The sequence below is a fragment of the Centroberyx gerrardi genome, chromosome 14, assembly GCF_048128805.1.
Source record: "Centroberyx gerrardi isolate f3 chromosome 14, fCenGer3.hap1.cur.20231027, whole genome shotgun sequence".
Taxonomy (NCBI): Eukaryota; Metazoa; Chordata; class Actinopteri; order Beryciformes; family Berycidae; genus Centroberyx; species Centroberyx gerrardi.
In genome coordinates, this window is record NC_136010.1 from 23,486,598 (window position 1) to 23,512,996 (window position 26,399).

The window sequence follows — 26,399 nt, forward strand, 5'->3', positions numbered from 1 at the left end:
CACAGTGTTTTTGTTTGTTGAGTAAACTCCGGTAACGACATCAAACCCCTGTGTCCGTCCGACTGACGAAATAAAGCGTCACAGGAAGGTGACGCCGTCTTCTGGCTCCAGAGACAAGGTGAGGTCGTTCACTCTGGGTGTGCATAAAGTTGTAAGTACAGTGTGGGCGTGTGTGTGCGTGCTTTGACCTCTACCTTGCACTGTGACTAACAGTCCATGAGTGGATCATGGGATCACTGGCTAGATCAAAGACTCAGCTGACTAAGTTCCAAGATGGAGATAAAACACTCGAGGAAGGGATTGCCACACAGTTTGAAAGCTTAAATAATCAAATGTGAAAATTCATCACGGTTAAAATGCAAAAATGACATTTCTAGAGAATCTTGTTCAGATGTACAGATAACATTCAGGTGGAAAGAGCTTTACATAACATTTTTAACTCATTTTTGCATTTTCCCCCCATCTTTGAATTCAATGAAATCAGTGCGAGTGAATGAATAAAACAAAACAGTGATCTCACTGCTAAAACACAAACTCCTGTTCATGACCTTTATCCCATTAACATCGTCATCATCGCTATAATCATCGCCTTTATTAGCGCTGTTATCTTCGTCAGCATCGTCATCATGAGTATCATCATCATCCTCTTGGCAGGGTGACCTAGTAATAGTGATGTCCCATAACCGAAAAGTCACAGGATCAATCCCTGTAACATCCGATCTGTGTCCATTAACAGCCGTTTGTCCTGTCGAAGTGTCCTAGAGCGGGACACTGTATCCCCACCTGCTCACTCATTGTAAGTGGCTTTGGTTAAATGATTGGCTAAAAAAAAAAAAAAACGCCTACATTGTAAATGCCTGTCCCTCCTTATCACTGTCCTCATCATTACCTACCTTCCTGCTCCTCCTCAAGGCTTTACCGCCCGCTCCCTCCTTATCACAGACAATCAGCCAAGGCATCTTCAGGAACAAAGGAGTCGGGCTCGGTGCCAAAGCCGCAACATGACCGGTGCTAGGAAGGCCATAAGGCAGAGCTGAGCAAGGAGCAGTGAAACAGGCTGCTTCCAATCAAGCTCACCTCTATGTCCGACAACCTGCAGGGGCACATTTCACAATTCCACTCAGGCATTTAGCTGATGCTTTGGTACAGAATGTTTTTAAAAATGAATGCGCTTGTAGGATGTAGGGCTGCATGATATTGGAAAAAACTGACATTGCAATATTTTTTTTTCTGCGATATATATTGTGATATGAAAAAATACAGGAATTTTCACCAAATGACTTGAATAGCTCTATCAAGCCTTGCCCCTTTAAGAAGGTGGCCTTGTGGGTAACCAGCGCGGGTGACGTAGTAGGAAGTGAGTGTGTTTTTGTTTTTAGCCGCAGCCAGAGTGAGTTGCAGGATGCTAAGTGAGTAAAGTTACCATAGTTAGCGGGAAAAGAGCTTAGAACGTCACCGAGAGGCCGTGCGTTATGTTCGCTGCTGTACCGAAATAAAGTGCCAGTTCTCCACTGCAGAGTTGGTCCGGACTCTTAGTAAAAATCTTGTTACCAGCTACGAGCCAGGCTAAGCTAAAATAGGCTAGCACAACACCAGAGGCTTCCCAACTATGGTTTGGAGCCGCGAAAGCTGGAAAGGTAACATACCCTACTCTTATAACAAACCCTTAAATCGGAGTAAATTATGTTATATCAGACAGACTTCTCTTGTAGATTAGTCATGGAAAATGAGAACCGTGCGAGTTTTCCTTTTGTATCAAGCAGCAAAAAAGTTGTAGCATGACGTGTTTGAGTTAATTTGCCTTACTTGACATCGCACGTCCTGCGATGTGACTATTGCGCATGCGCACATCGCGATGACGATGCAGAAACGATATATCGTGCAGCCCTAGTAGGATGGGTCACAATTTAAGCAGAATAAAGCAAGTGACAAGAGCAAAGGATGGATAATATGCAACCGTTTGTATTGTAGCATGGTGTTGGAGTTCAGCAGGCTCGGCTCATGGATATATATAAAAAATCTGTTACTAGGAAATCCAACAGCATTCTGAACTGCTGTGATCATCCTCTGTATTCAGAGTTTGATCTATTGCCCTCAGGCAGACGATTTAGAACTCCAAGCCTAAAACGAAACAGGACTAAGTCCTCTTTTATTGCAACTGCTATAAATTTTCGAAATTCACAGAGATAGTGACCATTAGTAGTGCTTTTTCTATGTTTTTCAACTCCTCTATGTTGCTTTTTATGGTCTTTGTAGTCTATGCTGTGTTTCTTGTATGTGTATGTGATTTGTGTTTTTTATACTTGGCTGCACAACAGATTTCCCATCTGGGACAATAAGTTATTGAATTGAAACCGTGAAGGCGGTGAAGAAGGGCAAAGAGGAGGCAAAATACAAGGAAAATAGAAACCATTTCTAATGCAAAAAACACAGTTTATTCAAGCTAATAGTCACAAATATGAAAATGCGTCCGCTGTGGAACAGAAAATATGGAAAATATGACACTGCTGTCTGAAGAAGAGTGTATCCATTTGAAGCGCGTTGCTTAAAATGTGCATGTATCATATAGCCATACTTACTGTTCCATGGCTTATGTAGGAATTTTTATATTTTGACTGTTCGCTTGAATAGCCTAAATGGTTTTTTTGCACTAGATGAGGTTCCCCTCTACTTATTTTTCTGATATTTCTGATATACACATTTTAATGGAAACATGTCCAGGGAGCAGCTCTTGGCACTGGCAAAAGAAGGCCAGTGTTTTGAACAAGTTACAGAAGCTTGATGATTATTTGTCATCCATCCACCATTCTTGCCCCTTAAGGGCAACTGGGAGTTCAGCCAGAGAGCAGAACTAGTAGTTTCCCTTTCAAAGAATATTCCAACGAGTCCCAAGAACAAGGACATGGAGCTTTGTCGCACAACATGAACCTGCACAGTGGGTTTCATCTATCAATTACTGAGCTATTTCAAACTCTTGCTCACTTCACATTCTTGGCTTGGTTATTGGCACCCACAGCTTGAGATCAATGCTTGGGAGGGGGTTAAATTCTGGTGTGAACTATGATGGATCGTTGCCAAGGAATGGAAAGGCGTTGAGAAATGAGGAAATTGAATCATTAATCCTTCCCTCAGTGGTGACACTCTCTGGTGTTTGTGCCAACACCAATGTGTCCGTATGTAGCCTTTCTTTTCCTTTTGGGCCTTGGAGTTGGCTGTGTGTGTGTGTGTGTGTGTATGTGTGTGCGCATGTTGAGCCGGCAGTGAGGCCATGAATTAAAGAGGAGATTAATGAGTCAGGACATTGAGGCTCAGACTCCAATCTGTTCCCTGCCCCGCTCTGGGGGCTCCGTCTCTCCACAAAACCCCATTCTGTCAGCGCACACACACAAACACACAAAAACACAAACACACACACACCACTGACACAAGCCAGTAGGGACATGGACCTGGGTCTCTGTGTGTGTGTGTAAGAGTGTATGTTATGTGTGGCAGAGTGAGAGAGAGAGAAAGAGGGTACAGTAGCAGAGTGTCAACCTGAGTAATGGAGGAAAGAGACAGAGAGGGAGGAAAAAAGAGGAGATAAAGGAGAGACAGAGAGATAGATAAAGAGAGAGAGAGAGGAAGGAGGAAGAAAGAGGGAGAGACTGCCTCTGTGGGTGTCATCTGTGGGTGTCATCAGCAGCATCGCCCTATAACCCTCCACCCACTGAAGGCCACCACCCCACCCAGACACCTCACCATGACCTCTAGACCTACCATCTGTCTGGACGGGAGAGACGGGGAGAGAGGGAGGGAGAGAGAGAGAAATGAAGAAAGCGAGAGTGACTGAGGAAGAGGAAGCAATGAAGAGAGACTGAGATAGAAGGAGACAGAGAGAGAGAGAGATGGGAAGAGAGAGAGGGAGATATGAAGGGAAAATGAGAGTTAGAGAGAACAAAAGAGCAAGGGTGAAGCAGGCTACGGAAAGGAAAGATTGATCAAAATGACTGGAAACAGAAACAAGGAAACCGAGGAAGAGAGGAGCAAGTGGTGGCTGATAATCTGCGGAGTACGGATATTTCTGTCATTTTCTCTGGTATTTTTGACTGACAAACAGCGGGGGAAACTAAATTCAGAGCGCTTTTTGCCTCGAAACTACACTTCCATCATTTCGATTTCCATAAAACCATAATTTCATGTACATGAAAGAAAATAATTTAGGATTCCCGAGCATCAGTTTAGCGCAGATGAATATCTATAAGCCCTGCACAACTCCTTTTTTTGTGCTTTCTATTATCCCCTCTCTCTTATTGCACAGCCGAACCACTGAAACACCAAAGCTATCTTTTGTCTTTATTGCGTTACCCCCTTCTTCGCCATTCAAACAAGCCGGGGATGATTATAATGACGATGGCCTTGATGCTCTTTATCATCGTTTAGCCTCTGCACTGTATGGAATCATTAGACTGGGTGCCGCATTACCATCCAATACCCATCGACCCTCCTCTCTTTCGCTCTATCCCTCGGCTCTGCCAGTTTAATAGATGCCACGAGACGCACTAATCCCATGATATGCCTCATAATCTGATCACAGATATGAGCATAGAGAGAGAGAGAGAGAGAAAAAAAAGAGAGGGAGAGCGGAAAGGAGAGGCAGGAGAGAGAAAGACGGAGAAGGAGAGAGGGAGAGAGAGAGAGAGAGAGAGAGAGACAGAGAGAAAGAGACGTGGTGGAGGGATGGGGATGAAATGCAAAGAGAGATGAGAGAGGTGCAGGCTGATGCCGAGGCTTCCCGCTCAACCGCACTGAGACAGATGCTGGAAAAGAAAAGAGAAATCAGTCGCAGAAGAAAGGGCAGAGACGTGGGCTGGAACAGAGAGGCAAAAATGATGGGGGGCGGGAGGAGGTGGGGGGGCAGACAGACATAAGGAGAGAGAAAAATGGAGAGAAAGATAGAGGGAGGTGGGGAGGGGGGACTTGCTCGTGACCTGATTTTTACCACTAAGCCTCGGCAGAGAGAAGTGGAGCAGAGCGGAGGCAACCAGACGCAATGTCTTCACTCTGCTCCACCAACACACAGCTGTTCTGTTCTGAGCCACGCTGCACACACACACACGCACATACACATCCATATATAGCACATATATACGCGCAACATGTACGTATAGACATGCACATGCGCCAAACCGCACCATACATGCAGCGTAACCCATTAGCCTACATGCATCCCTCATCTAGCTGAGTCACTAGCCTTGTCTTCCTGCCTCGCTGTCTGTCTCTCTGTCTCCCTGTCTCTCTACCTTTGGGGGGGCATCTAACGGTGCACTACAGCTGAAGTCTGACGTCTGACTAGTCTGGCAAAGCCGCTCTAATAGCTCTGCACTCTGCTGTGTGCTGCCAGTGTAGAGACACACACACACACACACACACACACCATCTACACAGCTGGATATCTGCATCCATAAACACTGTCTGGGTACGGAACATATTGACGTCTAGTTGTGGCGCATGAATGTGTGTGCGAGTGTGAGTGAAAGAGGAGAGAGAGATGCAAATGCGGTCTAAATGCTGCAAATGTAGCCCTTTCACACCATATTGACGTCTCAGTGCTGTGTGTGCGTGTGTGTGTGCTTCTCTAAATCATCACTAAGTGATGCTCCAGGGCTGCAGGTCTCGTCTTCCACATGACCGACCCACGCTCTGACGGAGGCTATAAACAGTAACGCATGCAGAGAGAGGGGCCTGCTCTATTGGCCATTACATACATATCAACAGTACAGCTGACAGATCTGGAATCAATTGACTGGGGGTCAAATTGGTCCCCTGCTATTTTTCCAGGGGGTCATTTCCAAATTTCGGAGTGGGATGATGAAAACTAGACAGTGATGGTACCATGGAAAATGACTTTTGCTTGTTTCAGGACTTAAAACACCGTTACCCCTCAACATGCACCGACAAACACACACAGAAGACGTAGGCTTTACATAAAAATAAGGGTAAGGACATAAAAAGTAAGTAAGACAAAGCAATTTGTCTTTTCTACTTCTACTAGGTCTAATGTCTTTTTAGAACCTTCTAGTTTCTCACATCTAAAATAGAGCAAAAGACTGACTGCATGACACCCCCTCCTCCACACACACACACACACACACACACACACACACACACACACACACACACGTGACCCTGCAGGAAAGGTAGAGCCCAATTTTCCTGAAAAGGTGCGGATGTTTCACTCCCCTGCAATCACACAAGAATGGTTTGGCCAAGTCCCTCTCCTCAAAGACAGACCAGAAGCTACATATAAACATGTCAGACACACACACACATGTAGGCGCACGAACACACACATGAAGACATAAACACACACACACAAACACACACATAAAGACACAAACACACATATATAAAGACACACACACACACACACATAAAGACACAAACACATAAAGACACAAACACACATATATAAAGACAACACACACAACATGTCCCTGATGTTCTTGTGATGGAACTGGAGGCGACTGAATCATACCATCTGTTTGCTGCCATTTTCAGTCTGCGACTCCGACACACACCATCAAGCACACAGACACACACACACACACACACACACACAGAGACACAGACACACACACACACACACACACACACACACAACGTCTCACAGCCCATCAAACACGAACGCGTGAGCTTAAACACAGACACAAAAACAATACAGAAACATCCACGGTTGAACAGCCGCATTCATATGAAAACATTCAGAGATTAATCTGCATAAAGCCACCCACCACTGCTAAACGTACGCACAAAGGCGCTTATTGATGGCGCTCTAACAAAAGTGCCCTCCATTGATCCAATGCAAAAAGGGCTGCGAGAGCATTGTGTGTGTGTGTGTGTGTGATTTTGCGCGTGTCGGAGGTTAAAGAAACAGACAATTACAAAGTCGCATTTAGATCACTGCGTCCTTTTCATGAGGTTGACTTTCTCTGCCAACGTTGATTTAGCTTACAAAGCAGCGATACACCTGTGGGCACAACTAGACGGACTGTAAAGTAAATTCCAGTGTGTGTGTGTGTGTGTGTGTGTGTGTGTGTGTGTGTGTGTGTGTATGTATATATGGCCAGAGGTCCTTTGTTCGAGGCGGTCACGTGAGCAGTCTGACTCGGCGCGGTCCCCTCCCCTCTGCAGCGCGCCACCATACAATAAAATGTTGTACAAGACAACAACAACAACAACGCCACGCCACGTGTTCCAATCCAGACAACATTCGCTCCGGGGCGATTTTGCTTAATGACCAAAACACTGTCCTTAAAACACGAAAACCAAAAAAAAAAAAAAAAAACATCTCCTCTAATTAGCCATGCAAGAGGCATTAGCGATGAAGGGAAGAGGAGGAGGAGGAGGATGGGATAGAGGGAGATAAGGAGCGAGGAAGAGATGAAGGGATGGTGGCAGCTGCAGGGATGGAGGTGGGGGGAGGTGAGCGGTGATCAAGTCAGAGCGAATCGATGGCGCTGAGGACGACAAGGCGGATGGTGTGTGTGTGTGTGTGTGTGTGTGTGTGTGTGTGGATCTGATAAACAAACTGGCGAACATGTGAGAGAGCAATGGAACATGGGAATGCGGCGACATCGACGAGGCGTGTGGTTGCACGTCTGGTCTGCAACACGTTTAGCTACCGTAGGCTGGAGGGGAGAGGAGACGAGGAGGCAAGGATGGATGGAGAGATAGAAGGAAAGGTATGAAAGGAAGGCGCAAAGGAGGAGGGAGGGTGTAGGAGGAGGACAAGGGGGAAATAAAGAAGGTCAAAAATGATGGATAGAGCGGGAGGGAGGAGGAGGAAGGGAGGTAGAGATTAAAAAAATAAGGGACAAAAATCGATCGGAGGGAGGGGGAGGACGGGAAGAGGAGAGAGCGAAGTAGGTGGAGGAGGGTGGAAGGACAGAGGAGAGAAAGAGAGGGAGGGTGGGAAGGAGGGAGGACGGAGGGGGAGGAGAGGAGGGAGGAGGAGAGAGGGATGGAGGCGTGCTGGATAGGTCCCAGGAGAGAAATTTCCTGCTCCTCTCCAGTAGGGCAGTCTGACAGACGACTCTGTGGATCTAACCGCCTATCCTATGTGCATGTTAATTAGGGAGAGAGAGAGGGAGAGACTGTGTAATTTATAATATGCTGTGGAGTAAATAAGTCCTGCCAAGGAGACTGGCACAAAGGAAGCTCAGGTGTTTCCCTTGTCAAAACAAGTCAATGGACTACTCTCCATAGGTCTTTAATTACAGCTTCAGTTTCTAACCTACTTCAGCGTGCAGCCAGCCAGCCTGCATACATTCATAACTAAACACATTTAGACCTATAGATGAGCATATATGTGACCTTTTGTCTGTGTCACTGCTGAATATTGTATAGCCTGCGTACAACCTAGGATATGTACATTAGTGTATAACTTAGAATATACACAGGTGTTTGAGCCAGTAACTAAGGTGATAAAGTGTGGCTTATAAAAATGGCTTACGCTGCTTGTGGACATTTTTCTTGTGGTTAACTTTTCCCTGACCTTACCCAGACTGTCGACAACACCGAGCACAACAACTAGGCTAATGGTCTCTCTTTTTCCTCTCTTTCTCCTCGTCTCTCTACTGGAATCCCCCCGCGATCCCCCCCCCCTCCTATGCCGCTCCAGCCGTGCTTCCCCGGTCCGTGGCAGCGCGATTCTAAATGAGTTTAGCCTTTATTAGTCTGTCAGAGGGAAAAACATTGTTTCCCCCAGTAGCAGGTCGAGATATTATTCATCTATAATTGGTAATAACCCCCGTACCCCCACCCCGAGGCGGCTCAATCTCCACTGAGTAATCACTGCTATCGCCCGCTCTGCTGGAAACAGCGTTATTAGGTCGATGCTACTGTCTCCACCTCTGCTGCCTGCCAAGGAGGTTTATTATCATACAATATATGGCTTTTCTACCAGGCTCCTCTAACAATCGGAGGCTGTGGAGAGAGGATCTGGCCCAGGAATTTTATCTCACGCCAACCAAGTTTCTAGCAAATCAGCATTCTACAAAATCAAATCCACTGGGATGGGTTAGACCGAAACTTCATCTTGACACTATCAATTTTTTGGGGGGGTTGATGGTGAAGTAAAATCCTTCAATTCTCTCCTCAACTATTTGGTTACAGTGAATAATAAGATTAAGGTGATAGTTCAATTTAAGTTTATAGAGGTAATAACCCCAATAACCCGGGTTTTACATGGATTTGTTTGACGCAATGAGGCGTTTTACGATGTCAGGCGAAAAACACCAGAACATTTTGTTAGAGCTGCTTTCTTGGTATTTGTTCAGGTTGATGTGTTCATGGAACATTTTGACGCAATCGGTTTTGTTCTCTGTGTTAGCTGATTGCAGTCACGCCACCACTTGCCATGTTGTCATTGTTGTCAAGCACACCACCAAGTCTGGGTCACCTTCCTCTGTGATCCTTCTGACACATGCACACATTTTAAAACATGAATGAAATCAGGAGTTTACGTGGCCACATAAATCCAAATATTGACTAGAAATCAAGGTGTGTTAACCGGCTTATGTTTACACAGATTATGACGTTAAGATGATTAAAACAATCAGATGAAGGCATTTAGCCTACATGATATTTACTATTGCCTATAGTATTGCCTATATCGGGTTAAGATCAGATTATGTAAAAGTACCCGCCGTCCCTTTCCTCTCGCTTCCTGTCTTTATGTCGCAACCAGCCAACATTAGGAAATTTAGGAAGCAGCAATAAGATCATGAGACATAGGGGGATCGAGCAAGTGAGTGAAAGAGAGAGAGAGAGAGAGATGAAAGTGACCTTGCTGCTGCTTAGAGCACACCAATATTTCATCAGCTAACACTAGGGCACACCTGCCTCGCAGCTATACTCAGGTTCCCACATCTGCCAACGGCTCTGTGCTTTGTCCATGTGAGGAAGTGTCGGGGGGGGGGGGGGGGGGGGGACGGGACAGACAGAAAGAAGGAATTCACATGTGGCTTCACTCTCAGACAAAAAAAAAAGGTTCAAGAGTACCTGAGAGAGTATGGGTAAGTTTCAGGGAAAGAAAAGGCTTGTTGGTTGCAAACAGACAGACCACAAAGAGAGAGAGAGATGTGGGGAAATGATAGGAATCTCTGACCGTAAAACACCTACATTTCAGAGTGCGACGACTGCGGCTTGGGATTGCCCCTGTGGCAAGAGTGAAAGTGAATGGGTGAGGTGCATGTGTTAACCTAACTTCTGAATAACTCAAAAGGGACGCATATCAGTCCGACGCTCTTTCTCCAATACCAGGCTATTGGACCAGCAGTTGAATAGAAAGGAATCAGACAAAGCACACAAAGTGAGGAAGTGGTGCCACGTGAGTGAGGCAACGTTTTCCTTTTCTGAGCGGGAGAAGTGAAACCCAACCAGTGGATACTCTCTACACGCAGATCCATTCAACATTTCGAATGAAGTCATTCACTTCTGCAACTCTGGGTTATCGTGACATGCAAGCCGCTGACAATAAGCAGCTTTGTCGATTCATGTTGTTAGTCGGTATAGTTGTTAAGGAAATAGATTATGTGTTTGTGCCTAGAGAATTTAGCCTATATGAGATCATAGATTTGTGACCTACGTATGTGGTGATGACTATGTGTTGATGACAGTAATGGTAAAAATATTCATTTGTGGTCAGGAAGTATCGGAAATTAGGTTTAGGTTAGCCACTAGACAAATGCTGGTAAATTTATACTCAGCCAACAACCGTTATGAGGTTTGACTTTCCCATTGACTCACATGCATTTTTTAAGTTATACAATGGGTTTCCAGGGACATGGGGCTAAGAAACATTTTCAGTACAAGGGTCACTGTCAATTTACATAAGAACCAAAAATAATTGAAGTGGAGGTATTTCATGAGACAGTAGCATGACCAGATCTCTGAGAATTGGTGAGGAGGAGGATGACATAGCTTGCCTAAAATAAATGAGCGACTAACATCAGTATGTTGCCAAGCCTTGGCATCAATTATCTGCCTGTGGCCTGCACCCTGTCACCTGCCTCGATGACTTCATCCTCACCACTCTCCCTAATCTGTTATCTCCAGGTTTCAAACCAACATTGAAATAAATAAATAAATACATTTGAGCTCTGCTGTGCAAACAACAGCAAAGTTACGGGTCTGTCCAATGGGATTTTCCCCTTGCTACGCTGTTCAGCCAATCGGATGTCAGTTTCCATAGGATCGACCTCCGACCTGGCCCTATACGGCTCTGGAGCGACTATAAACAGCCCCTCCCCTCGCTCTCCTCCATACCATCAAATGGCAGGCACAACATCACAAAGGAAAGAGCTGACCTTAACCGTCCTGGAACTGTTCTGTCTGCGCACTCCTACACACACACACACACACACACACACACACACACACGCACGCACGCACGCACACACGCACGCACACAGGGAGAGTCAGGAACAGGACAGCCCACTCCTAGCTGACCCCAGAGAAAAGAGAGCTTTCATCTGCAGGCAGCTGCCTTAGAGAAGAACACAACAGAAGAGAGGACAGGACAGACCCAGAGGAAAATGGACAGATAGTGGAGGAAAAAAAAAGAAAGGACAGAGCCAATCAGCCGACCGGAGTAAAACAAAGGGCTATCTGTAAAAGCCCTGGACTTCATCCCCCCCCTGTGATGAGAGAACTTCGATCCCCAGGCAGGCGGGCTGGAGAGAGCTACAAAGCCCTGATCTAGCCTGTTAAGCTCCCACTTCGATTCAGCTCATTGAGCTCCGTGCTGCTGATCAATTAGAGAACAGAGAACAGCTGAACCAGCTGCTGACCACAGACAAACAAACATTCTCCTTTTGCCGTTTTTAGGCGCAGCCTCTAACCCTGTATTTTATATTGCTCTCTTTCTCTGTACTACCTTTTTTCTACTCTTTTCTCCATTATATCTAATCTGAAGTGTTTTCTCCTCCACTGGTCTCAGAGCCAGCCCCATCCCTGTGCCGTGTCACAGTCTGGTGAAGGCTTCTACACCAGAAACCTTGAGGTGTTGCCTTAGCTGGGCCCATCTGTGTAAGCCAACTCACAATATACATAATAAAAGAAGAAGAAATATCTTTGGGATTTCCCCCTCCAATGAGATACACCACACCCCACCCCCAACTATACAGTATCTCTGGAGGTCAGGCCAGTTACACACCAAGGCAGATAGTCAAGCCCCACTGGACAATGGACATGATGCGTGCAAGACATCAACGAACTGTGTTCTTTAGAAATATTGCACCAACAGTGACATCGACAGCCACATCTACAACACACATGACCAAAATGGCTATATTATCATTATTATATTATTGTATTCGGCACCCATCTACATTTTCCAAAAAGCTTAACTCACATACTCCTGAAACCAAAAGGGATATTGTGTTTGCAGTACATGAATAAATGACCAGCAAAAGTTTTCATACACAAACCAACAACCACACCTATGATAAGACCCAAATCTGCCACATACACCTATAACAACACCGCACCCACCCAGACAAACACACCCACGTGTGTGTGTATGTGTGAGACTCACCCATCCTCCTTGGCTTTGGATCCAGGGCTGGATGTGGTTGTCCAGGTAGACCGTCATCCACTCGGCGATCCGGGCCACCAGCGGACTCATCTCCTTCTCCACGCACTCGACGCACAGCGCCCCGCCGAACGCAAACAGCCCCACCACGCGACCCCAGTTGACGCCGTCCCGGAACACCTCGTCCATCACGCTCTCGAAGCTCTGGTAGGCCGTGGCCGGCGTGATGTGCAGCTGGTCGTGCAGGTCGCTGAAGGCGCGGGCGTACCGCAGCTCGAACTCGTTGGCCGAGTCCCGGAGGGCCTCCTTCACTGCGTCCAGGCTCGTCGTCGACGCCGACCGTTCCCGCCTCAGCGGGGATGCCGGCGGGGTCCCGGGACTAGTGCCGTTGAGCGTCCCGTTGGCGTGCGTCGCTACCCGCTGTTCCTCGGCCGCCCCGGCCTGCCCCCCGTCAGTCCTGTTCGGAGACTCTATGAGCCCGATGTGGTTGAACGGATAGTTCCTCTGGGAGAGTTTATAGTTTATGTAGAAAACCACCAGTTCTCTGTTTTGTGACATTGTGAATTTAAGGTTCCTTTTCCTTCTCGTTGCTCCGGTCCGTCTCTGCTGCTCTCTTCGTCGAGCCTTACTGTGTTAAGAGTAAACACACGCTGTACCAGGCTTTCTCCCTCACTTTCCTCTGTTCAGACCACCATGGTCAGCTGATATCCAGAGGACAGTTGGGGGGTAAAAACCAAACCTACACAAGGCTGACGAATCGGCTCAGGCCCTGTGGAGAGACAACAATGAAAGGTCAAAGTCTGGCTAGCTTATAGGATGCTGTGTTTGGACTGAGAGTTTGCAGTGGTGGCTGTAGACTTTCAAATTAAATTCGGACAGGTGGGGTCAAAGTGCACCTCTCTAATTGGGCTGTTACATATGGAGCAGATGGCGATGATATTCATGAGACAGTAGTGGGGTGAGTGTGTGTGAGGGAGAGAGGAGGATGTGAGGCTTTAGGTTAGGAAAGATCAAAGGGACGGGCTGGCTGAAGGCCCCACACAGACAGCCACCGTCTCCTTATCGCTGAACTCTGACCTCTAGTCCGAGCATCGAGGCACCTTGGTCTTCTCAACAGCAGGCTGTCTCTGTTGCTGACACTGATCTGCACAGCGTCAAAGAGTCAGCAAACCCTCGTATCTCCATACAAACCTGGCTGGTTTTCCCCAGGTATTTTTGGCATCTTACACTTCATTATCTGTGGTTTGGTTTTGTCCCAAGGACACTTTTTGGTTTTGGTTTTTTAAACATGCGGGGAATGTCAGCTGTTTATTACAGTACTAAGTAAACAAGCGTGAATTCGCAATAGCTGCGACCACGTACACAAAAATTTCCCCACCCTTTGGCGGCCACAGTTATGCACCTTTTTGTTATAGGCCACTCCCACTACCACACCCCGTTTTTGCCAATTGGCATGAACAGTTAATCAGCTGTCCTTTGGCTCATGACCAACCTTTCCACAAAATCTTGTGCAAGTCTGTGAATCCATTTGGAAGTTATGCGCCTTTTTGCGATAGGCCACTCCCATTGCCACGCCCCCTTTTAGCCAATTGTCATGAACACAAACACACACCTTCACACACACACACACACACACACACACACACACTTGACCTCCATGCCGAATTTCAGCCTCCTAGGGCGAAAATTGTGGCCGCCAAAGGGTGGGGACATTTTTGTGGACCAACCAACCAACCAACCAACCAACCAACCAACCAACCGACCGACAGAGTGAGCTATAGAGCTGCTGGTCGCAGCTAAAAAAAATAGTGGATGTAAGAGGTGTCTGCAGGATACAGAGAACATATAAAATCACAGTAAAACAACTATTGTTCCAAAATGATGTCAGTATAACAAAGAGCCTAGCTGCCCAGGAAACAGTAGGTCTATGACATGATTAAAAAAAACTTAAAAATCTATAAAAAACATATATTCATGTGGTAAAAACCTTAAACAGACAACCCCAAAACTAACAGAACATAATAGCTATGAAAATAGAAATGGAAAATTTGAGGAAAGCATGTAGTTAATAATTATTGGATATAGAAATCATCATGCCATTTAAGTCTGCCGCAGCCATTCCCCCATCTGGCTGCTGTCATTGTCCCAAATATTACTGTGTGGAACCCAGTGATGTAGCGGTAAATAAAAAGGCGGGTAAGCTGTGACCTCCATTCTGGTGATAATCATAAGGCAAACAACTAGCCACTGAAACAAAATCAATTATATTTTCAGAACATCAATTTAATACTACTTACTATGATGTATACTATGAATTTACCTCATGAAGACTTATGTCAACATAAAGAGTCTAATAAATTTAGTTGAGGTGGGCTTACCCTCCACTATATCCCTGAAACAAAAGACTCCATACTAACAGAGCACATTAGCTCTAAAAGTATAAGCTGACATGTATTATTTAGTTATTTCTTGTTGGCTATGGAAATAATCTTGACATCAAAGCCATTCCCTCATCTCGCTGCTGTCATTGTCCCTATCACTGGTGTGTGCACCCACACAAAAAGATGTGGGAGGAACATGACCTGATGATGATCCCGAACGTGTGCTGGTTATCATATCAACCTGACCTTTCTTATGGTAATGCCGACATTTAAGATGATTGACGACTGTTCCTAATAAGCTTGTCTGAGGCTGACTGACGGGAAACTCCATGTAAATAGTGGGATTGTTATTACATAATAGGATAACATCTCCTCCTCGCAGCACAATAGAAGCCTAATACAGTCAGAGGAAGATCTCTCTTGGCTCCTGGCCAACCACGCGAGCTGCTGTTGCTTTGTCGCGCATAAAAAGTATCATTCTGATCATACCTTTAGCAAACTACTTCGCCCTAATATGGTGAATAAAGACGGACATATCATGCTACAGCAGATAAAGACCCACAAGGCAGTGGTGTTTACAATGGCCACATGGTCCCAAGCCACCAACACGTGGCTTTTCTTACAGTCTATGGGCTCGGATCGTATCGTAGCACTGATGTAAACATCACACAGCATCTCCAGGGACTTAACGAAGTCGCATCCGACCACGGAATTTGGTACCTGAATGCAACACTGTAATGGTGATCGCTCAAATATTAACTCACATAAAACAAGTTGTAGGTTCTGTTGATGTTGATTACGGTGGAATCCGGACTGTCATGATGAACCACCAGCGATACTGTTTTGTCGCCGTCTTTCGCCACAAATAGACAGGCTGTATATCTACTTTTCGCCTGCCCTATCTGCATATCGATTACGAATCTTTCGACAAAACAATAATTCACATTTCCTTTTGATCTCCGTCTCTGATACAGAAATAGAGAAGACTAACGCCTTACCAGCAATGGGGAATAAAACCAGATGGAGTTATCCTCGGATCGTTCACGGTTTTTTCTCAGTGTACACTCCAATGTCCTGAATCTGTCTGTCCCAAGAAGAGCTGTCAAAATCCAAGAATGGAAGGTAACACCACTTTGCTACGTATGCAAGAGTGTGTGTCTGTCTGGCTCCCCTCTCCCTCCCTTGCTCGCCAAACCCTCCCCATTACGTAACATGCTGCCTTCAAGTGCCGTCCGAAATATTTTAATCACCACTAGTGTGCGCATGAATTACCAAATAAAGTTGCCAATACGACTGGGAAAGTCGAAATTGTCTATGACAGGGGTTCCCACACATTTTTATGTTGAGAACTGTCAAACTGGTATGCTTTAGACATTTGATGGATATATAACTGTCTATATGTATATGTATGGCAATTCTACAGCCCATGAGAAAAAACTGCTGGACAGTTTTTTCTCAAAAATAATTGGCTGTGAACTCATTTCTGAACTATACCACATCCGCATTCAGCGGAAAGGTTTTACAATTTTAAAGGACTCCTCACACCCGGCAAACCCTCTATTCAATCACCTCCCTTCGGGTAAAAGACTCCGCAGTATTAAGACCAGAACATCTCGCTTCCATAATAGCACTTACCCTGTAGCAATCCGCATCCTAAATGTTTCACTGGTTGTATAAACAAGCACATGCACTTTAATTTGTCACTTTAAGGGCATGGGCCTATAGTTGCACTAATTGTATTTATTGTTTTGTAATTGTGGCAGTGTGTTTTTCTGTGGACACTTCTTGTGTGTACTATGTGATTATATGTTCTGCTGTTGTTGAGCGCACCGAAACAACTTCCAAATCAACTGTAGGTTGATATGGCAATAAATTATTGAATCTTGAATCTAATAAAGTATATATGCTGTAAGTTGGGAGGTAACAGTAAGTACAGTTGAACCTATGAACATAAAATAGTCATACTCAAACTTTATCTTACTGTGCTTATTTCTATGGAGTGAAATAATAGTGAAATTAAACTGTACTTAATTTCGCTGGAACCATCAAGAAGCCTAAGTGGTCCCCAGACCCCAGTTTGGGAACCACTGTCCTATGATACTCAAGTTGCCGAGATGTGATATTTAGGGATCAGGGAGCATGGAAGCCATGTCAACAACTGATTGAAAAAGTGATGTACTTGAAGATTATATGTTATTATATGTTTGCAATTCTTTGCACATAATTAGAATTGTTGGATGAATCTATTTTCACTCTTTAATATTTAGCTGTGACAGAGCAAATTTGAGGTGTGAAAAGTGTACATTTCGAAAATAAATAAAATTCTTGTTTCCAACCAAAAGCGCATACCAAATCCAATATACTAAACGGAAGCCCAGGCGTAGGAGGAGCACCTGAAGGCAGCAAAGATTTCCATTCTCCTATCATAAACACTGGGTAGGACCTTTAATCACAACGCCTAAAAAATGCTCCTCTACGCCACCACCCTCTGTTCAAACTGGCCAAGCTCAAACTCTAAACGGACCTCACCACACTATAATCACCATAACAAAACTAATTCATCACAAAAGAATTACAGACAGAAACATCTCCGCCTGCACTACTGTAGATGGCCATTGAAAATGTAATGAATATGGCTGTCAGTGTCATAGGGTCTGGTGCGTTCGCAAATTCGCTGCCTGAAAGCCGAGGAAGGCGTATTTACATTAGCAAATGTTTTCAGTGCAATTACACAGACATTATTCATCAAATTGAATGAGATTTGACGAAGAAAGCAAGCAAGGAACAAAATTATGGTTGCGCATTCTTCCCAATCTGCCGAGCTGCCGGAAAATCCTGCTGTAGCTGGAATGAGAATGGCAAAGCCACCCCCTCTATTACTGATTCTCTCACTAAGTAGCCAACAATACAAATTCATGCATCAGAATATAATTCGCAAATTCATCAGAAACTCTTACTTGTAGGGTAGTCCCCATAAAGTCATGTCTGGCGGCTCAGGCGGCACACAATCCAGACATCGGCAGGAGGAATCATATCCGTCATTGCTAGCCTGCCTGGCTAACGCTGCCTAAGCTAGCTAGAGGCTCCCATAGATCCGCCCACAACTAACTACGTATCATGCCAGTCTCCAACTAGCTTACTACTTCATTCAACAAGGAGAAGATACAACAAATGCATTACGGAGAAAACTGTAGTTTCACGCTGGAGAATGCCATTTAGGAGTGACAGTCTGACTTAGCATGTAAGCTAGCCAGCTAGCAGCGAGGAAGTGCTAGCGAACTTGCTAAAGTTAATTGGTAAGTAGCGAGCTAGTTTACATTAGTTAAAGCATCACTTGTTCTGCCCCGTAAATGAATTGTTTAACGTGGTAGTTTAGTGGAACTGTCCCATACCTCATCGTTTGCCTGTGTAGTTATTGGTTTATGGATTTACACGTGGCGTTTTCTTTGATAGCTGTCCATCTAGCAGCTGTTAGACAGCTTTGCTCTTTACTTCCCAAAACAAAGGATGTGACAGGTCTCCATGGTAACCTTTGTTACCCCAAAATCTAGCGCTCGACAGTTTGATGTTCAATTTGAACAGAGCGGCACCCTGTGGTCACCCTTAACAACACAGCGTAAATCCAATTTCCCCAGCTCAACTCTAATGCTCACAAGTAAATTATACATATTAGATTCATTAGAAATATGAGTAAATTAATAATTAGTGGCAATAGGATGGAATCGTCGTTTAAGACACCTTCAACCTTGCAGCCCAGGTTAAAGCTCTGTGGCTGCAAACATCCCCGCTGCTGAAGTGTCCTTGAGCAAGTCAGTGAATCCCTAACTTACCAGCTCCAGGACTGCTGTTCTGTAGCTGACCCTGACCTCTGACCTCCCCGAAGAGAGGGAGAGCAAAAAGATTCCCTATGATGATCAATAAAGTATCATATTAATTATAATGAGTCATATTCATCATTCATGGCATCTATGGTCCCATACCTCCCAGTCAATAATTAACTCAAGAGCTGAATCAAAAGGCAAAGGACTGGATCAGAATTCAGGGTTTATTGATTACTTCACCAAATGCTCGGAAGATTACATCACAATATTATGTATAGAACAGTATAGCACTTTCATTTCTATGTATCTTACATTGAAAACTTTACAGTCTGTATTTCTCCGTATACTGTATATATATTTATATATTCCCTAGCTTTAGGGAAGAAAAGTAGACATCCATAGTTGCGAGGGAAGGAATGCTTCTCAAAAAATATTTAAATGCACTTTAAATAATTACATACATCCTTCTTAAAAAAAAGGCGCAGAATAAACTACAAAGGATTACTACAGGGAGGTTTCAGTATTTCAATGGAAGAGACGTTTGGTTTCGCTTCATTCCTGAACCCTTCTGTGGTTGCATTCTGCTGCTGAACGTGACAAAACACTGACCGGCATTCCAATCATCCAGAGCAAGATGTTACACTGAGCGGTGTTAATACATGAGCAAACTCTCCAACACAGACACCAACATGTGTGCAAAAGAATGTGGAAAATAGAAACCACTTGAGTAGAGGGAGGGTCAATACCATCGTCGTTTATGAGCATGAAAATACAAACACAATGTCTCGCTGTATAGGGCCCATTCATGGATTAGTGGACTCATTCGAAGGAGCTAAGAGCCAAATGTAATTCTACAACCTAGAGGAGTAGATTCCAGGTTTAGTTCTCTGACCTCAGAACAGTCTAAGGCTTGCTGCGTCAACACAAGAGGGAATGCATGACATAGGGAAGTAGACAGTCTTTCAACCAGCTGCTCATTGTAAACTGGCAATAAACATGAAAAAATAACCATAGAACAAATTAAAGCAAGTGAGAAAAATAAATAAGTAAAATCTCATTGACAGGCAATAGTGATTAACATGACAGGATGGTGTGGTGGTGTGGCGGAGAGCAGAGGCTAGAAGCACGAGACATCATAGAAATGAAGCTGCGCCGGGTTACAGATCCGTTAGATCTTTGATAGTGTTGTCAGGGACGCAGATTGTTGTCACTTGCAGCTCAGAGTCTTCAGTCTCTTTGCAAATAGCAATAAGCCCACTATCTAGTAGCAGTGACTTAAGAGGGGACATCAACACGTCAGTGGAAAACAAAGCTTTGGGATGGGCAGTGATAGGTGAGGGTTCAGTTACCACAATATATTTTGATCAGATCACCAAACTCACAATAAGGGCGACACTCGTGGTGTCATCATTTTCTAATAGGCACAGGTGGCCAAAGGAGCTTTTCTGATAGGGGAATTGTAAGGTTTGTCAAGTTCAATGGTATCTTTCATTTGCTTTCAGCGTTTAGATATACATTTTTTTGTTCATGAAAAAAAAAAATCAACAAAGAGAAACAAACAAAAACAAAATCAGGTACAGGGTTTGCAACAATATCAATAAATTATTTGTTTACAGTTCTTTTCTAGTCATTACATTTTGAGATGAGAGCCGGGGGGGATGACGACAGACAACAGTCAGCAGAGAGGCCTGTCCTGGTCACAGTGCTGTTCATCCCCAAGAAAAAGGAGGGAGGAAGGACAGGAGAGGAGAGTTTCTACAAGTGGAACGCAGGAGAAAAACCGAACACTTTAATGCTTCTCCTCTATCCGAGACAAGAGCAGAACATTGCACTTCAAAAGAGTCCTGATCTGAGAGAGAATAGCTACAGTCTACGTCGTCTTTCTCCTGACATTGTAGCCCCTCTGTAAACTGCCTCAGTCCAGAAGAGGGGGAAAAGTCTTTTAACGCGTTACGCCCACCTATAGTCCACACATCAGTCTCCGTCATTTGCACTTCTCCATCCATCCAACCCTCCAATACATCCGCCCATCCTAGGATGCGGGCGTCCGAGAGGGCGCCCCCTCGGGAGCGGCGATGTGGAAGACGGAGCCGATGCGCAGGAAGAAACGCCTGAGGACGGCCCGCAGCTCGGGGATCAGGTCAAACTGCATCATTTCACACAGGTGGGGGTAGTAGCAGGACGCATGGGGCTTGAACTGGAGAAGCAGAGGAAAGGAAAGCAAGACGTGGATTAGCCCCGAACGGATGATTCAACCCACTGACATACCTGCATTCACCCCTTTTAACCTCTAAGTGCTTCCATAAGATGTACGGTTCCTGTGTACTGTGAAATATTTATAACATATACAGCATAAATAGACAGGGCTGTACCACTAGGATGCATGGGTAATCATGATTTTGTCTTTAAGAGGGCATTTCTTACCCTATTGATTGTTTTTTAATATACATTTTTATTGCATATTGGCAAAGAAACACTCAATATGTACCACTAAGATTTGTTTTAACTTCTTTCCCACTGATTTGCAGCAGGCCTTATAGAGGAGGATGGTGCCGTTTTCCCCACTCTGTCCCCAGCCAGTCCATCTTCCACCCCCCGATTGTTGAGTTTTTTATGATATTGGTTTTGTTTCTTGTTGATGCTGTGGTTTGCATGGCGTCTGTATTTTCTTCTACTGCTGGCTGTGTGGTGCAAAAAGGTTTTACTGCTTCAGGCTGCATACTCGGTTGTTTTATGATCAAAACACCGCTCCATTTTTCTGGCCCAGAACGCACTGGAAAGAATCCCCAAAGGCATAGGCTTGCACGAATCACCTACAGTGCCCCCTCATTTTTAAACTCAAAGAAATTTTTATGAACTTTCAACAGCATTTTTCCCCCCGAGCCCCCGTTAATTTCTGATCCTGGCTCACAGTTGATCACAATTGGGCTTAATCGCAATCCAGAGCTCCATCATATTTGCAACTGTAGTTCCTTGGTCCCCGGGGCCGTCCCTGCCCTGCCTGCATAAAACTCTTGCCCTCTACATACTGTCGCAACTAACTGTGACCGACCCCGTCTCGTTCCTCTATTGAAGTCAAATGTGTAGCCTTAGGGAGGACAGTAGAGGAAAAGGCTGGACTGTCCTCTGCTTGTTAGTCAAATAGTTTTCAATGTTGGTTACGTCAACAGGAGCTCAAGGGTAGAGGCAGTGGGGCTCACAGTCAAAATAACATCTTTGTAATTGACGAGGGTGTACAGAGTTGAACTGGGCTTTCAGAATAATAGAACATCCGACAGGAGGGTGGAGTTGAGGTCAGTTAATGTTCGTGTGTGCCTGCGTATGTTTGTCTGTCAGTGTATCTGACATTATAATTGGTAGTAGACTGTGTGTGTGTGTGTGTGTGTGTGTGTGTGTGTGTGTGTGTGTGTGTGTGTTCCTACCTTGTCGTCAGGCAGTCGTAGCGTCCTGGTGAGCAGCAGCATCAGCAGGCTGGTCCAAGCCTCTCGGTGGCTCTCTGAGGTCAGGCTGATGAAGTAGGCCAGAGCTTCACTACACACCCTGAGAGAGACGACACAACACACTAAAGTTAGACTATTACTAACACAACACACAGTGCTGATGTGTCCCCAACACTGAGTAGGCAGCATGGGTCAGCCTGCCTACCGGAGCTGCCACGCTACCTAAAAGAAGGAACTTTGTGGAGATTTTAATTGGGGAATTTTGATGTCAAATGGTTTGAATTCTGTTAAGGAGGCTAAAAAGAAGTAATGAATACCCAACAAACACACAGCAGACACACTTTATAAGGCTGTTCCAAATCCAAGTGTATTTGTGACTAAATGGATTCAGCCAGACAAAGCGGGCCAAGTCTACACGCCCTGGAATAAAGAACCAACACCCATCATTTGACCATCAACACCACACACGTGCACATCCTACATGTAATGCATGACTCAACTGCTCCAGTGCAGCCGCTGAATGACTAACAAAACAAGTCTGTGTTTGCACCAGGCTCTATCAACATAGAAACCCATGGCATATCATATATATACTACATGCACAGTCTGCAGTAAATAAATGCACAGTGAAGTATGAAAGTATAATATCAAAACAAAGCTCACTCACCATGGAACAAACACCAGTACTGCACTTCCCGCAAATGACATGGTTGGTGCTTATTTATCTAAGGATTAACGTTTAACTAGGCCATGACACGTTGGCAACATTTTGAGGTACTGGAGATGAGCAACTGTGATAACACTTGTGATCAACTCTGTTTTTCGCTATGCATTTCTTTCTCCATTCAGTTTGTACCAACTGAGGTGCTTAGGGCAACACTGCTCATCTACAGCGTCTCAACTAGCTGTCACTGTGTCATCGAAGCAGCAGCTGTCACTCACAGCAGCAGGCGTGTCTGGATGTCGGGCCACGAGTTCTGCAGCTGGGGGTCAGAGTACATCCTGAACAGGATCCTCAGGCTGCAGGCCAGACTGCTGGTCTCCTGCTTCAACAGGTTGGGCTTTGATTTCCCTTTGAAGCCTGAGGAAGGAAGAGAGACAGATCTTAATAGAGATACATGCAGAATGAGTGTTCAAAACGACGACGGAAGCAGTGGCACCGGCACATGTGGAAAAGAAGAATGCAACTATTTTACAGGGTTTCTGCAAGTTTCACTGAGTAAAAATGAAGACTATTTAAAGACCTTTTCAATGCGAGAATGAAATATAAGAACATTTTTGCAATTGTAATGAACATGAAAATGAAAACTTCTTCAGTCCTATCAGATTATAGGCCTGTGTGACTGATTTCTCACTGGAAAAACACAGCACAAAGAAACCATTCTCTCGGTGGTCTCTCGACCATCCCACAACCAGAAGGCTCCAGTTTCATTCCCAGCAGTAGCAATGTGTCCTGTCCAAGTGTTCTGACACTGAACTCCTAAGTTGCTCTGGATACGAGCGTCATTTATAAAAGAGTCAAATATAAAATGTACACTGCAACATTTGCAGCAAGACCTCTAAAACCGAATTTAACACTGACATTTTTTTATTTAACTGTATTCAAGACCTTCTAAGGCCTCGAGTTCAGACAATATAATTTAAGACATTTTAAGACCTTATGTATCACACGACACAGCAAACTGATTTTTGGACCACAATCAGAGTAGTATTTACTATTCCATTTAGGCATTTAGTTATTCCGAAAAACTTGAAATAAGTGCAACAGTTGAAAAAGTCAGTATTAGTGAATTAAGTAATCCCAAGCAATCTAGTAAAGAATAAGTGCAAAAGAAAGGGATACAATTCTGCGGACTAGAAAAGGATAGAGGATTTTTTTCCCCCCTAATTTCTATTCACCTGCCCTCCAGAGTGCCGTCCGCTGCTCGTTGTTGGAGTTGAAGTCCTTGGCGAAGGTGTGCGACTCCAGCAGACAGTCCAGCAGCTTGAAGAGGTGCTGGGAGGTCAGGTGTCTGTACATGCCCTGATCTGGACCCGCCTCGCCTCCCTCAGCCTCCGACTCCTCCAGAGCGTCTCTCTGACAGGAGGGGAGAGACGGAGAGCAAAGTTTAGTTTTATCTATCAACTGCAAAATAGACAGGATCCCTTGTAAATATTACACCCAAATCGCAGCTAATGAGCTCTTTCCGATGATCAAACGGTCACTTGCCGTCATGGATGCCTCTCTGAATTAGTCCCAACACACTTTGAGACAGATAAAACAAATGGTTTTGCATAACAACCACTTACGACAACCACTTAGTTATGATATAACAAAATTGTTCTGACATCCTATCAAAAGCGAAATTCAGTACTTGCTCATGCTTTGATATAATACCGATCCACACATAATTCAGACTACTGCAGAGCATTTGTCTAAGAGGCGAAAAGCAATATATCTTTCATAACACTTATCTTTGTTCCCCTTTTTAACAGTTTCAGTTGTAATAAGGTCTCCACAAACGCAAAGAAACAAGGAAACGATGACAAAAGAATTTAAGGCCAACGGTGGAATGACATCCAACAGTCGACCCATATGGTAGCTGCTGTGACCGACCTGTGCGGCAGCCATGTTCTCAGCGTCCTCCTTCTTGCTGGTGGCTGGGTAGAAGACGATGTTGTCTATGGTCTGGATTAGTTCCAGCTGCACCACACATTTAATCAGCAGCCCTGCAAACAGCTTCTGGTCTGACACTCCTGCAACACACAGAAATACAAGCCGAGTAAGACTGGATAAAGAATGAGAGATGTGGGTATTAAAGTGTAAAACGCATAGATTTTTAAAGAGGTTTCATGTTCTGTTTTGAACGATTTTTATTGTTGGAAACACAAACTATGAGATAGCTAGCTGATTTGCATTTGAATTTGATGCAGTTCTGTGCTTGGAATACGTTTGTAGGGTGAGAAATGTATAGCAGGTGCGTCTCCTAGCATAACCTTCTGGTTGGGAGTTCTGCCAAAAACAACAAACTGGCCTCCAACAAATCCGTGAAAAAAACATGGCGATGGCGGCACTCCAAAGACATATTCAAAACTAGAAATAACCGCCTCGCGGTTGTATGCCTCCGCCAACAAGTCAAGTTGCAGTTTACATCCATGTCTGTCCAGACTCATAAAATATATGTAGTGAAGACTTTGAAGAAATTTAATAAAAGGTATTAAGTGTATTTTTTGGCGAAATGGAAGTTATCACTATATTGACATGTATGATTCCAGTGAATAATTTCTGCTGTCTTCACTTAGAGACTATTTTTACAGAGGAGTACAGAGGACTGATAGAGAGCTTCGTCACATGGTGCAACGACAATCACCTGAAGCTCAATATCAGCAAAACCAATTTTGTCATAATTAGCGTATGAATTCTTGAGTTATGGCCAAACACGTCTTTTGTGAGGTCAGTGACCTTGACCTTGACCTTTGACCACCAAATTCTAATCAGTTCATCCTTGAGTCCAAGTGGACGTTTGTGCCAAATTTGAAGAAATTCCCTCAAGGCGTTCCTGAGATATCGCGTTCACGAGAATGGGACGGACGGACGGACGGACGGACGGACGGACGGACAACCCGAAAACATAAAAAACAGGACAAGACTTAACCTCAAATATACCATTCTTTATTAACTGCCACGGATATGTGGTATAACTGAGATTAAGTCTTATCCTTATTGAATATGTTTTTTGGAGTGCTGTTTATAGATTTGTTGGAACCCTGTTTGTAAGGTGACCAGGAATTTGCAGTAGGTAGACGTGTGTGTGTGTGTGTGTGTGTGTTCTTATGCATGCTGCGTACTCACTGGCATTGGACCTGCCCTTCCAGGTGTCGTCGCTGGACATCTGGCTGTGTCCTCTCTCAGACAGCGCTCTGTCATAGCTGCTCTGGGACTGGCTGTCAAAGTCAGCATCCTGGAGACACACAGAGACAAACGCCATGGACGTTCACAGGTCAGCGACAGACATATTCACAATATTCACTCAGTTATAGTCAATTAACTTGTTTTGCTGATGAGGAACATTGTAATAAAGTATTGTTCTTCACATAGGAGAACCTATATTTGAAAGTTTTATTCCAAAACAAATTGTTTGCCATTTTGGAAAAGTGTTTTAGCCGAAGTCACTGGTACTGTATTTCAAAAATACACGACTGC

General features: G+C 44.6%; 2 protein-coding genes across 5 annotated transcripts in view; both read right to left on the bottom strand.

Annotated features, from left to right (window-relative positions):
* Positions 1–18,415, bottom strand: part of bcl2l1 (BCL2 like 1) — a 30,002-nt gene extending 11,587 nt beyond the window's left edge. Inside the window, exons 1-2 of one of the 3 annotated variants that reach the window (XM_071927581.2) lie at positions 18,348–18,415; positions 12,578–13,343 (exon numbers count right to left, since the gene is read on the bottom strand). In XM_071927581.2, the coding sequence (XP_071783682.1) occupies positions 12,578–13,132 (555 nt within the window). In that variant the 5' untranslated portion in view covers positions 13,133–13,343; positions 18,348–18,415. Of the gene's footprint in view, positions 1–12,577; positions 13,344–15,953; positions 16,084–17,912; positions 18,023–18,347 lie in introns of those variants that run through there. The other 2 variants (XM_071927579.2, XM_071927580.2) reach the window with 2 other exon arrangements.
* A 584-nt stretch (positions 18,416–18,999) lies between these two features.
* arfgef2 (ADP-ribosylation factor guanine nucleotide-exchange factor 2 (brefeldin A-inhibited)) overlaps positions 19,000–26,399 on the bottom strand; it is a 30,555-nt gene continuing 23,155 nt past the window's right edge. For both annotated transcript variants that reach the window (XM_078288157.1, XM_071927574.2), the window contains exons 34-39: positions 26,049–26,157; positions 24,813–24,952; positions 24,116–24,293; positions 23,159–23,297; positions 22,199–22,316; positions 19,000–20,973 (exon numbers count right to left, since the gene is read on the bottom strand). In XM_078288157.1, coding sequence (XP_078144283.1) covers positions 20,809–20,973; positions 22,199–22,316; positions 23,159–23,297; positions 24,116–24,293; positions 24,813–24,952; positions 26,049–26,157 — 849 coding nt within the window. In that variant the 3' untranslated portion in view covers positions 19,000–20,808. The remainder of the gene's footprint in view (positions 20,974–22,198; positions 22,317–23,158; positions 23,298–24,115; positions 24,294–24,812; positions 24,953–26,048; positions 26,158–26,399) is intronic.